General features: G+C 38.9%; 1 protein-coding gene across 13 annotated transcripts in view; it reads right to left on the reverse strand.

The window, feature by feature from the left end:
- dmd (dystrophin) overlaps nucleotides 1-17122 on the reverse strand; it is a 252578-nt gene that overhangs the window by 22619 nt on the left and 212837 nt on the right. For 11 of the 13 annotated variants that reach the window (XR_008384779.1, XM_053615382.1, XM_053615381.1 and 8 more), the window contains 4 exons: nucleotides 13208-13273; nucleotides 9003-9068; nucleotides 4314-4472; nucleotides 3986-4226 (listed from right to left, as the gene is read on the reverse strand). Coding sequence is in view for 12 of the 13 variants with exons in the window: in XM_053615382.1 (XP_053471357.1) it covers nucleotides 3986-4226; nucleotides 4314-4472; nucleotides 9003-9068; nucleotides 13208-13273 (532 nt within the window). In the remaining variant the exon portion in view is untranslated. The remainder of the gene's footprint in view (nucleotides 1-3985; nucleotides 4227-4313; nucleotides 4473-9002; nucleotides 9069-13207; nucleotides 13274-17122) is intronic. The other 2 variants (XM_053615384.1, XM_053615383.1) reach the window with 1 other exon arrangement.

Here is a 17122-nt window from a genome sequence, read left to right on the forward strand (position 1 = left end):
CCAGATGTAAATGGACCCCTGTCTTCTAAACAGTTCCACTTTCGACTCATCAATCCACAGAACATTCTCCCAAAAGGATTGAGGATCATCAAGGTGTGTTTTGGCAAAATTCAGACGAGCTTTAATGTTCTGGGTTAGCAGTGGTTTTTGCCTCACCACAAAATGGATGCCATTTTTGTTCAGTGTCTTTCTGATAGTGGAGTCATGAACAGTGACCTTTATTCATGCAAGAGAGGCCTGAAATAGCTTTCTTCCCAGACTGATGTATTTCAATCACCTTCTTCCTCATCATTTCTGGAATTTCTTTCACTGTTGGCATAGTGTGTCATGGGGTATGATCTTTTAACCAACTTCATGCTGTTAAAAAAGTTCTATATAAGTGTTGATGTGATTGAACAGGGTTTGCGGTAATCAGGGATGGTTGTGTCTAGTCCAGCTGAACCCCATTATGAATGCAGTTTCATAGATTTGAGGAATTAGTGAATAGGGAAACAAATACATTATCACACAGGCCCAGTTGGTATTGGATAAGGAAATAGCATTACCATTTAAAAACTGCATTTTGTGCTTACTAAGGTTGCCTTTGTTTTAATTTCTGAAACAATTTAGTATGAGATATGCACAAAAACAGAAGAAGAACTGAAGGCCCTAATATCACTCACATTTGGAAATGTACCTCCCACCATCCCCCTCCTGGCCTTCTATGGTGACTTCTGAGAATTTAGAAAGATAGAAAACAAGTTTTCTTTATGTCTGCTAAATTTAATGGGGCTGGGAAAAACATGGGGGTATCTAATCACCTTAGTGTTAGGAAGTTATTATGCAAGTCTACTCTTGGACCAAGTTTGAAGATGTGTGTGAGGAGATCATGTATGTCCAGAATGACCTGCTGTATGGTGGAGGAAAAGATGAGCCGGACGTCTAAGTATGGGAGAATACTAACACCTCTGCCCGTAAGAGATGACAGGGAGACATGCATATGCATCTCAAGAACATCCATGAGTTGATCAGTTTGAGATAACCCAAAGAGCAGGATCTGGTATGCCTGTTCCATGACTGCAAACCTCAAGAAGTACCCGTGTTTCCATGGATAATGGGGACATGGAAGTAATCATACAGGTCCAATGACTGAACCAGTCATGGCATGAATAACTTTTGATAACTTTACCATACAAAAATTGAAACCCAGGATCCTGCAAGTGTCCTGCTGTTAAAAGCAAGATTTCAAACTGCTCTGTAATGGAGAAACTGTTGGAAATGGCTATTCCAGTGTTAGCTGTATAATTAACCAAGTTTCCTGTAAGTGGAAATCATGCCATAAGATCTAGTCAGCCAGTCGTCAGTGTGTCTGCACACAACAATGAGGCAGTGTACCACTGACTGTGACACATCGTCTGGCAAAAGTGCATATTCATTGTGGATGACTGCATGACCACGTCATATACCAAAAAAGACACTGACATTTTTAGGGTAGGTTAGGGAACCCTGTTGCGTCTGTGAGCTGGTATAGCTACACATTCAACACGGGGTCTTCAGAGTCTTGGACTGCATCTCACAGATGGTCAATAATGAGACAGCAGGCACATAGAAAATTGCCATCTTCTGGCTCCAGGGGATTTGGGTACACTCCATGGTGCAGACATGCATGGGCATAGCTCAGTGGGGGGGTTTGGGCTGAGTACATTGCAGTCCACTGGAATCTATATTACTGGCAGTCACCAGAATTAGACCATTGGAGACACAGATCACCCTGTCCCTGACGGTACTGGTAGCTTGGTTGCAAGAGCCGGGGCATGAGCTATCAAGCTAAGTGGCACTCAGCGGTTCTACTTAGCAAGTCACATCCAATGCTCTCACAGAGAATGGAACAGGTACTCAAGGCAGAAGAAAACAGAAGAAAATAAGTATCACAGCTTTGGAGAACTGAAAATTGTAGCTCTGACTGTGGTTGTAAGCTACACAGGGTAACTCAGAATCTATGGGAAGTACAGCATGTATGAAAGTGAACAGATGAAAGGAGAGGTAATGACTTATCGCAAGTATATTTATAGCAAATAGTAAGTAACGGGTACTGAGCAACTTTCTGCTGAGGTCTTAAGCGTATGAAGAGTCTTCAGCCCCGTCACATCCTACACTAAGCTGATGTTTGTTACTTTTCAGCTCTTTGATCAGCAGTGTGAAACAAATTCAAATAGCAAATGACCAATAAATATAAAATGTATTCGCTCTAAGTGGAGTTTATAAAATATTGTTTGCATTTATTTGAAATATTCTTTAGGGGATTTGCCACAAGATTCTGAGAGACTAAAAATGAGTTCTCATAATGATTTTAGCTAGAGAAGAGGTAAACAGTGTAGGTACTATACATTTACAAATAGATAGCTCCCTTTTGTTATTGTAGTGTCACAGTAAAATGGATGGATGCAACCCAATACACATCAGTAAAGCATGAAAATGACCTCTTGTATTGAGGTCCTTGCAAAGACTAATTCCACCCAGCAACAATGATTTGTTCATTTGCTTGGTTTTCATGTAAATTCACTTTCATTCTCAACGCAAGGCAAAACAGCTGTGGTTTAAACCTCGTTGGATGGCTTCTAAAAGCACTGCACTGTCATTCCTTCAATTCTAGTCAATCTAGAACAATGATCGGAAAACATCAGCTGTTTTCCTCTCCTGTACACCATGAACTGAAATAACTCAAGTTAGACCATCCACATCTGGGCAGATAGTTGTCTGTGCATAGTTTGACTGTTGTGAACTGTAAGCTATAAACTGCCTTTGCAATCAGCATTCTGTTACACAAAGGGAGTCTTGTGCAACACGCAAATCTCCCCTGTCTCCCCAGTCACTCTCTATCTGACTAAGGGACTAACACGGTCCCTCAGCCAGTAATCTCTGTTTTTTAGTGAAGAAAAATATCTAACATTCCCATTAAGGCTGAAGCGCTTTGACCATTCACCACACATGGACTCTTTGAACTCCCCACCCATTTTTTTCTCCTTTATTGATGACTTATTTCACATACGAGGATGCACAACCACATATCTCAAGTCTTAATACATCTTCATAAACACCATTAATCCACTGTTAATAAATGGAAAGAATATGCATATAAGAGGCAGTCCACCAACTGAGCGACCAGGAAAGGGCAATAATAAAATAAAATAAAATTTAAATGACATTTTCTCTGATTAATTCTCTCTCCAGGTGTAATACTGCAATTCAGATTGACTTAACACACTGCAAGCAATATATTCAAAGCTGCAAAAACGTAAATTACATTAAATTATTTATAAGAGTCATCAACATATGAACAAAGACAAGCTTGAAGTTTTTTGGTATGACTTACTGACATAATGCAATTTACACTATATGGCCAAAAGATTGCAGCCACCTCACCATCACACTCGAATCTGTCCTTGAACATTCCATTTCAAAACCATTAGTATTAATATGGACTTGGTCCCCCTTCTGCTGCTATATGAGCCTCCACTCTTTTGGGAAGGCTTTCCCCTAGATTTTGTAATGCGACTATAGGGATTTGTGCCCTTTTAGACACAAGAACGTCGCTGAGGGAAAGATCTGATATTGGGCGAGAAGGGCTCAGTCAGAGTTCCAGTTCATCGCAACTGTGTATAGTTGGGATGAGGTCAGAGCTCTGTGCCGGCTACTCACGTTCTAATGCAATGACCTTGGCAAACCATGTTCTTGAAGAGCTTGGTAAGTGCACAGGGTCATTGTCATGCTGGAACAAAAGTGAGATAGGCCCCTGAGTTCCAATGAAGGGAAATCTTCATTCTACATCATACGAAGACATTTTAGAAAATGGTGTACTTCCAACTTCCACATATGACTATGATGGAGAGGTGTCCACATACATTTGGCCATATTGTGAATTTGATGTATAAATTGCATTTTAAACAAATATGAAACTTATTAACTTAATTTGCAAAAAAAAAATTTAAGGTCATGTCCTACCCACCTGCTCTAGTAGCTGTCTAAGCCTCTTAAGCTGAGACTCAAGCTGCTTGTTATGGTCTTCCAGAATTTGCATTCTTGCCTCTAAGCGACCCTTGTGTTGTCTCAGAAGTTTTGCCTCAGCAATGAGCTCAGCATCACGATTCTGGGGTGAAACAGGTAGCATTGGTGGAGGTGAAGGAAGAGGTGAAAACCCCTTGTGGTCATGGGCCTTTTTAAGTCGATCATATTCTGCCTGTAGCCTCCTAAAACATTGACAATGATAATTAATTGGCCTACAATGGTGTAACAAGTATCTATGCTCTTGAATAGAGATTTAAAAATGTTCAAACCTATTCTCCTGCTCTAAATCACTGAGAACTCTCTCAAGTTCCCCCTTTTCTTCAGTCTCCATTGAAATGAGGATCTGTGCTGGGCTCTGTGGATGGTTTAAGGGGGAGCCCTGATTAAGACTCTGGCAGTAGTGTTGGATCAGTAGATGCTCATCATCCCTACAATAACCAGAAAACATAGTTTACATTTAGAAGTTTAAAAAAAATAATAAAAAAAAAAAGATACATTTGTATCTTTAATATACAGAAATACTTGAATATTTCAACATAAACATGTCTTCTGTATTTGAACAATGCTTGGTACTAATATAAGGCCCGATTTCCATGTAAAAACAAGTGCATACTTTTTTTGGCCTATCAAAAAATACAGTTTCAGTAAAAAAAAATAAATAAAAAAAAAAAAAGAAAGAAGAAGAAGAAGATATATTGTCAGTTTTATACCAAACATAAAACTTTGTAGAATTGGTGGGTGCAACAGTTATTGTTTGATATTCATGAGAGCAGAGTATTTTTGTGATTTTTTTTTAAAAAAGATCAAAAGGCTAAACAATAAAAGACAATTTTTCACAGACTTCTTTGCTCATATTTACCAAGGGTGCTAATATTAGTGGAGGGCGCTGTGATACAATAAAAAACAGAGTGCATACAGTCCCCTCCAAAAGTACTGGAATGGCAAGGCCAATTCTAATATTTTTGCTATACACTGAAGAAATTTTGGTTTGAGATCAAAAGATAAATAGGAGACATTAGACCAGAATTTCAGCTTTAATTTCCTGATATTAACATCTAGATTTGTTAAACAACTTAGAACATGGCACCTTTTGTTTGAACCCATCCATTTTTCAAGTGATCAAAAGTACTTGAACATGTGACTGATAGGTGTTTCTTGTTGACCAGGTGTTTCCTGTTAGATTGACTGTTTAAACAATTAATAGCTCTGAATGTCTACCCTGGGCTCAAATCAATCAAAGCCATTGCACAAGCATTGGGCATAGCCAATACAACCATTTGGAATGTCCTGTAAAACAATGAAACCACTGGTGTACATCCAGAAGTCGAAGATGTCAGCCAATTAAAACAGAAATTGAAGACAGAAACAGAGTTGTGAAGAGAAATGGTAACGTGACGGTCTGTAACATTACCAACAACCTCCACAGGGCAGGTGTAAAGGTATCACAATCCACCGTTCAAAGCAAACATCCAAAGCAGAAACACAGAGGCCATACCATGTCTTTTGCTTGTATTTTCTCATTCGTAAGTCGCTGTGGATAAAAGTGTCTCCTAAATGAATAAATGTAAGTGTAAGATACCATAAGAACTGGAAGACCAGATTGGATTTCGTAAAGAAATACAGAGATCAGCCACAAAAGTTCTGGAAGCAAGATTAACCTTTACCAAAGTGATGGAAAGGCCAAAGTGTGGAAAAAGAAAGGATCTGCTCATGATCCAAAACATACAATCTCATCGGTTAAGCATGGTGGAGATAGTATATTGGCTTGTGGAACTTAAAGTCCTAGCTCAAACTTGGTCCAGCATGACAATGCCAATGTGTACAAAGCAAGGCCTATAAATATATGGTTTTCCAAGAATGGTGTGGAAGAAGCTAAGTGGCCTGCAGTTGAGTTGAGGTTGTTGTAGCAACAAAAGGGAGGCCAAATCTGGACTGGGATGTTCAATAAGCACATATGGGTCAGGTGTCCACAAGCTTCTGGCAATATATTACAGATGGGATAGACTGCACAAATCCCAGGTATCACAAAGATGAAGAAGAGGAATTTTACCTTCCAACATGGAAGAGCCAAAGCACACTCGCACATCAAGACCTCTATCCAACAGAAAATCTGTGGGATGACATGACCGTGCAGAAAAGACCCCCTGACAATTTGAACAAGACAGCGCTAGCAAGGAAGTCTGGGAGAAAATTGCAACCAATCCAAGTGTGAAAAGCTGATCAAGACTTACTAAAGTATTGAATGCAAAGAGTGCCTGCACAAAGTATTAATTGGGAGGGTGTGCATATTAATGCACCCACGGGGTTGTAGGCTTTTTTTTCCATTTTAATTAATTTTTCTAATGAATTCTTTTGAATTGTTTGTTGTAAGGTCACATTAAAGATCTATCTTCATTTCTGGATTTACCTCGGAATTTTACATCTACTATAAGCAGAGATGATTAAAAGTGAATATGGCTTGAACAAGAATATGAGCAAAATATATTATTGATTTAGGTGAATGCAGAAGCTTCCTTGCCTTGGCACAGAATGTCTGCAGCCCCCATCCCCACAGGGGACCACAGGCTCGGAAGTGTTATGTGAACCAGTAGGGGAAGACATTAAAAACATGACAGACTACATCAATTTCTGCAAGGACACTACAGTTCCATTCAGGAGGGTGTGTTGTTTTCCTAATAACAAACCCTGGATTACCAAGGACATGAAGAAAATAACTGCTGAACAAAAAGAAGCAGGAACTGACTAGCTGTCAGATAGACTGCTCCTCAATGTGGTCAAAACCAAGGAGATGGTGGTGTACTACAGGAGGAAAAGGACTACAACCAGCACCAATACCATCATAGGTCAGGATGTTGAGCAGGTTGACACATTTACAGATACCTTGGTGGACATCTTGACAACAAGCTGGACTAGAAGGTCAACTCAGAGGCTGTGTACAGGAAAGGGATGAGCAGACTCTACTATATGAGCAAGCTCTTCTTCTTAAAGATCTTCTACCAGTCTGTGGTAACCAGTAGTCTTCTTTGCAGCAGTATGCTGGCGAGGCAACATCAGAGCTGGAGATTCAAAAAAACGCAATAAACCGATCAAGATGTCTGGCTTGGGCTTTGGCTGCTCTGTGGTAGTGGTGCAAAAGAGGACACTCAAACTCTCAGTCATTTTAGACAAAAAACAGCATCCCCTCCATGACCTACTGGTTAAACAGTGGAACTTCTTCAGTAGAAGACTCATTTAGCGCCGCTGTAGAAAGGAGCGTTCACACTGTACAACAGCTCATCACTGTGCTGGGACACTATTTTGCACTGATCCGGTCTCATTGGACAATATTTTAACTTGAATAGTTCAACTACCACCATATAGAATCCATTAGAATTTTCTAGAGTTTTGCATTAATATGAGCTAAGCCATCATCAGACTTTCACAAAAGTACTAAAAGTAAATAAAGAGAATCCAGTTGAACAAATGAGACAAAAACATTACACTTGGTCAGAATTACATCTGTGCGTGGCAAAAGTATGTGAACCTTTGCTTTCAGTATCTGGTGCGTTACCCTCGTTCAGCAATAACTGCCACTAAACATTTCCTGTAACTGTTGATCAGTCCTGCACATCGGCTTGGAGGAATTTTAGCCCATTCCTCAGTATAAAGCAGCTTCAACTCTGGGATGTTGGTGGGTTTTCTGACATGAACTGCTTGCGTCAAGTACTTCCCCAACATTTCTACTGGATTAAGGTCAGGACTGTGACTTGGCCATTCCAAAACATTAACTTAATTCTTCTTTAACCGTTCTTTGGTAGAACGACTTGTGTGCTTAGGGTCATTGTCTTGCTGCATGACCCAGTTTCTCTTGAGATTCAGTTCATGGACAGATGTCCGGACATTTTCCTTTAGAATTCGCTGGATTATTGTTTATTTATTTATTGTTCCATCAACGATGGCAAGTCATCCTGGTCCAGATGCAGCAAAAAAGGCCCAAACAATGATACTACCACCAGCATGTTTCACAGATGGAATAAGGTTCTTATGCTGGAATGCAGCGTTTTCCTTTCTCCAAACATAACGCTTTTCATTCATACCAAAAATTCTACTTTGGTCTCATCCATCCACAAGACATTTTTCCAACAGCCGTCTGACTTGTCCCCATGATCTTTAGCAAACTGCAAAGATGCAGCAATGTTCTTTTTGGAGAGCAGTGGTTTTCTCCTTGCAACCTTGCCATGCACACCAGTGTTCTCCTGATGGTGGACTCATGAACATTAACATTAGCCAATATGAGAGGCCTTTAGGTGCTTACAAGTTACCCTCAAGCAACTAAAGGTCTGATTGTGAATTGTTGGAGTCCAAACTCTTAAGAGATTGTTTTGTAACCTTTTCCAGCCTGATGAGCATCAACAACTCTCTTTCTGAGGTCCTCAGAAAACTCTTTTCTTTGTGCCATGATACACTTACAAGATCCCTGTTCTTTAAATAAAACAGGGCACTCACACACACACCTGATTGTCATCCTGTTGATTGAAAACAGCTGACTCTAATTTCACCTTCAAATTAATCCTAGAGGTTCATATACTTTTTACCGCTCAGAGATACGTAATAGTGGATCATTTTCCTCAATAAATTAATGACCAAGTAAAAAATGGGTTATCATTTGTTTAATTGGGTTCTCATTGTATACTTTTAGAACTTGTGTAAAAATCTGATGTTTTTACCTGATGTTTAGGTCATATTTATGCAAAATTTATCAACTGTTTGCTTGTCCAAATATGTCAAAAAAAAAAAAAAAAGCCAACAATTTCCATGGGGTTTTATAGAATCATTGTTGAATTTATGTGAATTTCCCTCTGGAATGAATAAAGTAATCTATCTATCAATCTATCCATCTGTCCTGGTGACAATCCAAATACTAACACAGCTATTCTTTTAATTTATTAGTATTAAAACAAATAAAGGTGTCAGCTCACATGCTCTCATTAGGAGAAATATTCTCATTCACATATGAGCCATTTCTGTTTTCCATTTCAGCGAGCCTGTGAAAGACAGAATTATTTTACTGTTATTTTCACATGAATCAAAATGCACTAGAACAGCCATTTTCAATGCCGGGCCTTGAGTACCACTCCCCAGAATATTCTGATGTTCTGTTTCACCCCTCCTAACTTCCAGGGGTGGTGTGTAATACCTGGACATTCTCTTGTGCATGTATGGATAAGTCAAGAAAGACAGTGCAAGCTGCAGTTTTTCAGTATGTGGCAGACTCAGTGATGGCTTTGAGTTCTCTTCTGCCTCCTCACCCATGGTGAGCATGGACATTTCTTTATCGGTCATAGTCTTAGCTGTTGCTAGGTAGACTTGAGTGAGCTCACGCGCAGAAATATGAGTGCTACAAGGCTAGAGCATGTGTTTCACTCCCTTGCACTAACACAGACTGACCATCCATTGAGCAGGCACCCAGGTGTTAAACACCACCACTGGCAGTTATCCAGGGTTCACAGAACCGGAGTTATATTTGTAACTAGTTTTTTCCCCTTCCAGTTATCCAGTTCAATACAGTTAGTATTATAGTTACAGGCTTATGATTTAGTTCATTGAAAGCAGGAAAACACCAGAATGTGCAAGGCAGTGGTACTCCATGACCAGGAATGAAATAATAATTTCACAATGTTGTTCACATTCACAAGTCAATTAATGGGTATAATTACATAAGCGATAAAAATACCAATCAACACGTTCATTTTTTTAAAAAAATTTTGAAAAATCTCTATTATCTGAAAATTCATAAAGTAGACGCATGACTTTAATTGATTCTTGTTGCCAAGTTTCAAAATAAGTTTCAAATAGACACCTTCCCTATAACAATGAGCTATTTGGAAAGGTTGGATGGTTTTTAACAGATCCACCCCCCAAAATGCAGCATCTGAACAATTGGAATTGTGTGTTGTGGTCAGATGAGACCAGATGAGAATTTTTGGATAACCATGCATGCTGAAAACTGAGTGACATGGCATATAAGAAAAAAACCTCTCCCATGTCACAAAACAATGTCATTCTTGAAAGTGTCACACTCGCAAAAAGGTTACGAACCGCTGGCCTAGAACATCAAGTGGTACCTTAAATAATACCATTACTTGGTTACATGGCAGCAGAGGATTAAGAGGTAAATAATGCACCCCAGAAATTGCAATGCTAATTGGTTTTATTTGGGACAGGTATAAAGCTAGACATTGTCAATATATCTGCTCCACGCATAGTGCTCCTATATCTCTTGAACAAGTAATTAAAACCCATGGTGCTCCTCTAGTGATCCTATCCTTTAGTCACAGTATGTTGAATAAACATTGCTGAGTTGCATTGTAAAAAAAAATTATGTTTTGTGAATGGTCATAATTTAAATTCCAGTGGACCCAATTTGAAATGCAGGAAATTTACAACATAGGTACATGATTGTACTATTATGCATCTGGTCCACACGTAGTGCTCCTATACCCGTTGAACAAGTAATTAAGACCCATGCTGCTCCTCGAGTGATCCTATCCCTTAGTCATAGCATGTGGAATATAAATAGCAGAATTGTCATTGTAAACATTGTAAATGTTTTTGTGAATGGTCATAATTTCATTTCCAGTGGACACCATTTGAAATGTCTTAATGTCCACATAAAGATCATCATAAATTGCTTTCAAACATAAGCTTACAACACATGTAATGGTCTCGGAAAATTGATTTGAACTTGAGTTTTTCCTGCCAATAATGTATTTTGACCTGTACTTTAAGAAAGCAAATGTATTTCACCAAAACTTTCTAACCTTGCCTTGGTTGTCCACCTGTAAAGATCGTTTAAATGTGCTGTCACGTCACCAAAATTGAACAGAAAATAGAACATAAGTAGAAAACAGATAAGCTTGTGGCCAGTCCTAAATATATCAAATATATTATTCAACAAAATGAACGTGAATTAAATACATGATAAAATAGCCTTCGTCCAGCACAAGCATTATGATTTCATGACCTTGATTTAGTATTTCATGGCTACATTAAGGTGTGTGCTCTGTTAGTGAGCAATATATTTTTTTTAAATGCAAAAATAATAGGATGTGCCAGATGAGGTGTCATTTTACAACTATTCACAGATATTTACAAATCAGGTCCATTGTGGTGATGTACAGATGGCAAAATTACAAATGTACAACGAAACACTTTTTGTTATTTTGCCTCTGTACATCACAATGGATTTGAAATGAAGCAATTAAGATTTGATTGAAATGTAGACTTACAACTTTAACTCAAGAGGTTTAACAAAAATATTGCATTAACTGTTTAGGAATTACAGTAATTTTTTTTAAGAGACCCACCATTTTCACAGGCTCAAAAGTAAATGGACAAACTAACAATCATAAATATAAAGGTTATTTTTAATACTTGGATGCAAATCCTTTGCATTCAACGACTGCCTGAAATCCAGTCGTATTGCAAAGTGCCGTCCTATCACTTTTGCAGCGTTTGACTGAATCTGAACAGAAACAATAACTCTATACACTTCAGAATTCTTCTATCAGCAGTCATATCATCAATAAACAACAGTAACCCAATTCCACTGGCAGCCATACATGCCTATGACACAATACTGCCTCCACATTTCTGAAAGATGATGTGGTACGCTTTGGATCACAAGCCCTTCCTTTCCATCTCCATACTCTTCTCTTCCCATAATTCTATTACCTCCTCCAAGGTGTTCCTGACTTGGCTAGATATTGTGAAGGGGTTTATCTTCAACAAGGAAAGAACTCTACGAGCATCCACTTTAGTTGTCTTTTGGTGTTGCTGAGCTCACAGGTACATTCCTTCTTTAACGAATGCACCAAATTGTTGATTTGGCCACTCTTAAAGTTTCTGCTCTCTCTCTCTTATGTGTCTGTTTTGGGGGGTTTTTCAGCCTAATGATGGCCTCCTTCATTTGCATCGACACCTCTTTGGACCGCATATTGAGAGTTCGCACGAACAGCTACCAAATGCAAATTCAAAGCTTGGAATCAACTCCAGAATTTTCTGACAATCTCCTGAATCTGTCATGAAATAACAAGGAAACACGCAACACCCGGCCAAGAAACTGCTCATCAGTCAAATGTCCAATTGCTTTTGAGCCCGTGAAAATGGAGGGACTCTGTAAAAATGGCTGCAATTCCTAAACGGTTAATGCAATATTTTTGTTAAACCCCTTGAATTAAAGCTGAAAGTCTACACGTCAATCACATCTTGATTGATTCATTTCAAATCCACTGTGGTGGTGTACAGAGGAAAAATTATGAAAAATTGTGTCACTGTCCAAGTATTTACGGACCTGGTTGTATAAACTAGTCATGCAGTGATATACAGGCAATATACAAGGCTCCTTTTAGAGGTTTATTCAATGTTTACCATCTTCTCATATATAATTCTATTATATATCTCGTAACATGTACTTTTAACAGCAAAGGAAAAAAAACACTTTCTTTTTTAGACTATAATGTATATTAGAGGGGCTTAAGGCAAGTGATTTTGTTTAAAGGTAATGGTCTAGAGAAATTTTCTCCTTGTAAATATAAGTATAAGTCTAAGTATAAGTCTGATATTAATGTACCAACTCTGAAAACCACCCATAGAGAACACAACATAATTCAGTGATTATTTCCCTACTGATGTTAGCGTGAACAATGAGCAGTTGAGTGAAAAGGTAATGATGAGGCTCATGCTGAAGTGCCACGAGTGATAAAACAGAGACTGATTTGGATAATGTTAATACTCAAAGTGCTACCTTATTTCCCATATGTTTTCCATAAGCATATAATTTGACAGTAATGTTTTTTTTTCATAAACTGATTACAAACACAGAGGTAGTTGGGGTATCTCACAATGGAATTGAAATGGGATTTTTAAATGAAATTTTCAGCCTTTTGGGGGTAACCAGACGTGAAAATTTTGCGACTGAAGAATTTTGAGATGGAAATATCTGTATATATATGAGACACCCATTTCAGTTCAGGAAAGCTTGTAGTTTTCAGAACTATATATAGCAAAAATGTGACCATTTGAATGGTTTTCCCAGGCCCCCCACACTGCAAATACAGGTGAATCGATGAGCTGTTTTTTAAAAAAAAATTATTTTCCATTCATTTTTAAATACTGCTCTCACCTGCTAGCATAATGTTCAATGCGGGAGTGGGTGTCATCATGGGACAGCTGTGGAGACGATGCTGGGCTATAATTAACAGAGAAGCAAAAGAAGATATTACAAAGGATGCACATAAAAATGCTAATTAGTTAAAAAAGAGCAACAATTCCATACCAGTAACTTACTATTCTACTGTTTTTTAGATATATGTGCTAATGGCATCTCATTGTTTATATACAGTCCTGTCAATTTTGTCTGTCAATTTGCAGAGAAATGCATTCAAATTAATCAGGAGGAACTTCATCATTGGAGCAATACAATGATCCAAAACAAACTTCAAACTCAACAAAATCTATCAGGGGTAAAAAAAAAAGTAGACGGTTTTCCACTGGCCAAGTCAATCACCAGAACATGCAGTTCACCTCCTGAAGAGGAGACTGAAGAGAGAAACCCCTCGAAACAAACAACAACAGAAAGAGTCTGCGGCAAAAGCCTGGAAAAGCATCACAAAAGAAGAAACCGACAATTTGGTGATGTCAGTGAGTCGCAGGCTTGATGCAGTTGTTGCAAGCAAGGGATATGTAACCAAATATTAAGTGTTATTTACTTTAATTTTCTTCAAGAGTTATCTGTTCTTATACTTTTGCACGACTAAAAAATTGGGTGGTGTGATGCAAAAAATAGGAAATAAAAGCTGAAATCCTAAACTCTCAACTCCATCTTTTGATCTCAAACCCAAATGTCTTTGGTTTATAGCACAAACAAAAGAGGAGCTTGTACACCACACTGGCCCCTTTCTAATTCAAGTAGTCACTTAAATTCTATCATCTCCATATCCCAGAGTGGATCTTGATGTGCGGAAATACGTGATCTCACTTTTCTTGCGAGATTGAGAGTTCAAATCCCAAAACTGCAAAACTGACCACGCTCTCTGGGTAGGCATTATTCTGTCAATAAGAGAGACACTTGTCCATTCTGAGAAAAGGGTAGTGTCACAGTGTTCAGTTTACCCGAGACAAAACATACAGTCCCCTCCGAAACTACCGCAACACTGATCACCTATACTCATGTGAAAAAATAAGTACACTCCATGGTAACTGCTGGCTTTTTTGACATATTTGGACGAGCAAATATTGTGGAGACGTGGAGGTTACACGTCTAATGTCCGCATATTGGGCATACTGAAAATCAGAAACGTGCATTCTGTGAACTTATTTCAAAAGAAGAGACAAAGAAGAAATGTCTGTCTACCTTTACCTGTCTCTGAACATTCTGTGTTAGTTTTTGAGTTTGTACCGTTTGTTGAAAATTTTGTTCAAACCTGACAACCTTTGACAACCGCTATGTAAAATGTCAATTAAAAACAGAATGCAATGATTTGCATTGCTCATAAACCCAAATGTTATTTACAATAGAACATAGAAAACATATCAAATGTTTAAATTGAGAAAATGTACGGTTTTAAGAAGAAGAAAAAAAAGGGAATTTTGAATTTGATGGCCGCAACTCATCTCAAAACGTTGGGACAGGTTCAACAAAAGACTGGAAAAGTAAGTGTTACAAAAAAAAAAAAACAGCTGGAGGAACATTTCGCAACTAATTAGGTTAACTGGCAACAGGTCAGTAACATGATTGTGCATACAAATCATCTAAGTATCTTAGAGAGGCAGAGGCTCTCAGAAGTAAAGATGGGATGGAATCTGGATGGAAGCATATGTTGTTCTAAAACCTGTATATACCTCAGTTTAAACATTTGATATGTTTTCTATGTTCTATAGTGAATAACTTCTACTGAGTATTGGAAAATAAAGCTCAAGTGAAATAACTGAAATAATCAAGTTAAGATTGTGAAGAGCTCTGTGACAAAAAAAACAACAACATTCCAAACAAAGTTAAATGGTCTACACTTACATAGCGCTTTTTTAACCTTATCGGTTCTACAAAGCCCTTTACACTGGATTTCATTCACACACACACACACACCAATGGTAGTAGAGCTGCCATGCAAGGTGCAAGCTTGCCATCGGGAGCAACTTGGGGTTCGGTGCCTTGCCCAACAACACTTCAGCTTGTGGTATCGAACCGCCAACCCTAAGATTAGTGGACAACCCGCTCTACCACCTGACACACAGCCGCTTCAAAGCCAGCAATCGTCTCACTTCACTGACTTGCAAGCTGAAAATAAAAACTGAGGTGAAGGAGCACTGTAGATTTCATGCACAAGATATTTGAAAATGAGCATGCAGAGTTGGCACCACAATTACATAAAAACTGGCAGTGCTGGTATTTGCCAGTGTCCACGGTGCACCATCCAAAGAAGCCCGGCCAAATAAGGGTAGTGCTCAACATCATGGTGTATCAATAAATGATGCCCTCATTACTGGCCCTAACATAAACAATAATCCTGGGGGTTGTAATGTGGTTTAGGAAAGAACAAGTGGCAGTGATTGCTGATATCCAGCAAATGTTCCATTCCTTCATAGTCACAAAAGATCATTAGCACTTTCTAACGCTTACTTTGATATTACAATAACAACTTAATCTACAAAGTACTGGAGTACCAGATGTGAGTACATGTCTTTGATAAGCCCATCTATAGCAGTTGCCATAAATGGGCTCAGGAGAGCTGCCCTCAAGGGTTAAAAAGACTATGGATAAGAGGCAAGGCACTTTGTGGAAAGGAACTTTTATGTTGATGATGGCCTCATCTCCATCCCCATAGAAGAGAAAGCCATCAAGCTTCTCAAAACCACTCAGGAGATGCTGGCTTTGTCTAATCTGTGTCTTCACAAGACTGCCTCCAATAAGGGGGAATTCATGATGGGATTTCCTCCAGAGGACCTTGCAAAGGAGTTAAAGAACCTAGATCTGAGCACTGAATTCTCATCAGTTCAGAGAAGTTTTGGAGTGAGCTGGGATATATTAATTTACTAGGTTGCAGACCAGGTGAGACACCAGATGTGAGGTTCTGTCAATGATCAACAGTCTGTTTGACTCACTTGGAGTTGTGATCATCAAGGGAAAATTCTTACTGAGGGTGCTTAACACAGAGTCTTTTGACTGGGATGCACTTCTGCCAGATGAGAGATTTAAAGAATAGAAGGTATGTGGAGACTCACAGAAAGAGCTTGAGCATGTCAAAATTCCCCACACATGCTACAAACTTTCTCTGTCAAACAAAAAGCAAAGAGATGCGTATCTTCTATGATGCTTCCACAAATGCTATTGAAACTGTTGCATACATCAGGGTAACCAACACAAATGGCAACGTAGAGGTTGGCTTCATGTTTGGGACGGCTAATCTAGCTGCATGACCAAGGAACTTGAGTTGTCCGTAGCTGTTCTAGCTGCGGAAATAACTGAAACCGTTGAGAATGAGCTCGGCATTAAGCTGGATGCAGTAACATTCTATCCGGACAGTAAGGTTGTCTTAGGCTACATTTGTAATCAATCAAAGAAATTCTATATTTATGTTAACAAAAGATACAGAGGTCTACACGCCCTGAGCAATGAAAAAAGTACCAACCAATCAGAACCCTGCCAACCATGACACAAGAGGAGTTTTGGCAGCCGGCCTCGCCCATAGCACATGGTTGAGTGGTTCTGAAATCTTGTCTGCAACCAACATGGTCAACTACTGCAACTAACAAGTCACTACTTGTGCGGCACATACTTCAAGAAAGGAGTTGAACCCCAAACACTTTGACAAGTTCTCAAGCTGGCAATCAGTTGATGTGGAAAAGGCCAAGTCTGTTGTCACCCACAGCATGCAAGCAGAAGCCTTCTCAGAGGAGCTGAAATGCCTTCAGACAGGCACTGTAATTTCTAATCAAAGCCCTCTCTTCAAACTGTCACCTACATTGATATAATAGTGGCTTACTCAGGGTTCAGAAGCCTTTCAGAAGCAAACATTGGGAAAGATGAAGTGTGTCCTCT

The sequence above is a fragment of the Ictalurus furcatus genome, chromosome 26 (genome assembly GCF_023375685.1).
Source record: "Ictalurus furcatus strain D&B chromosome 26, Billie_1.0, whole genome shotgun sequence".
NCBI lineage: Eukaryota > Metazoa > Chordata > Actinopteri > Siluriformes > Ictaluridae > Ictalurus > Ictalurus furcatus.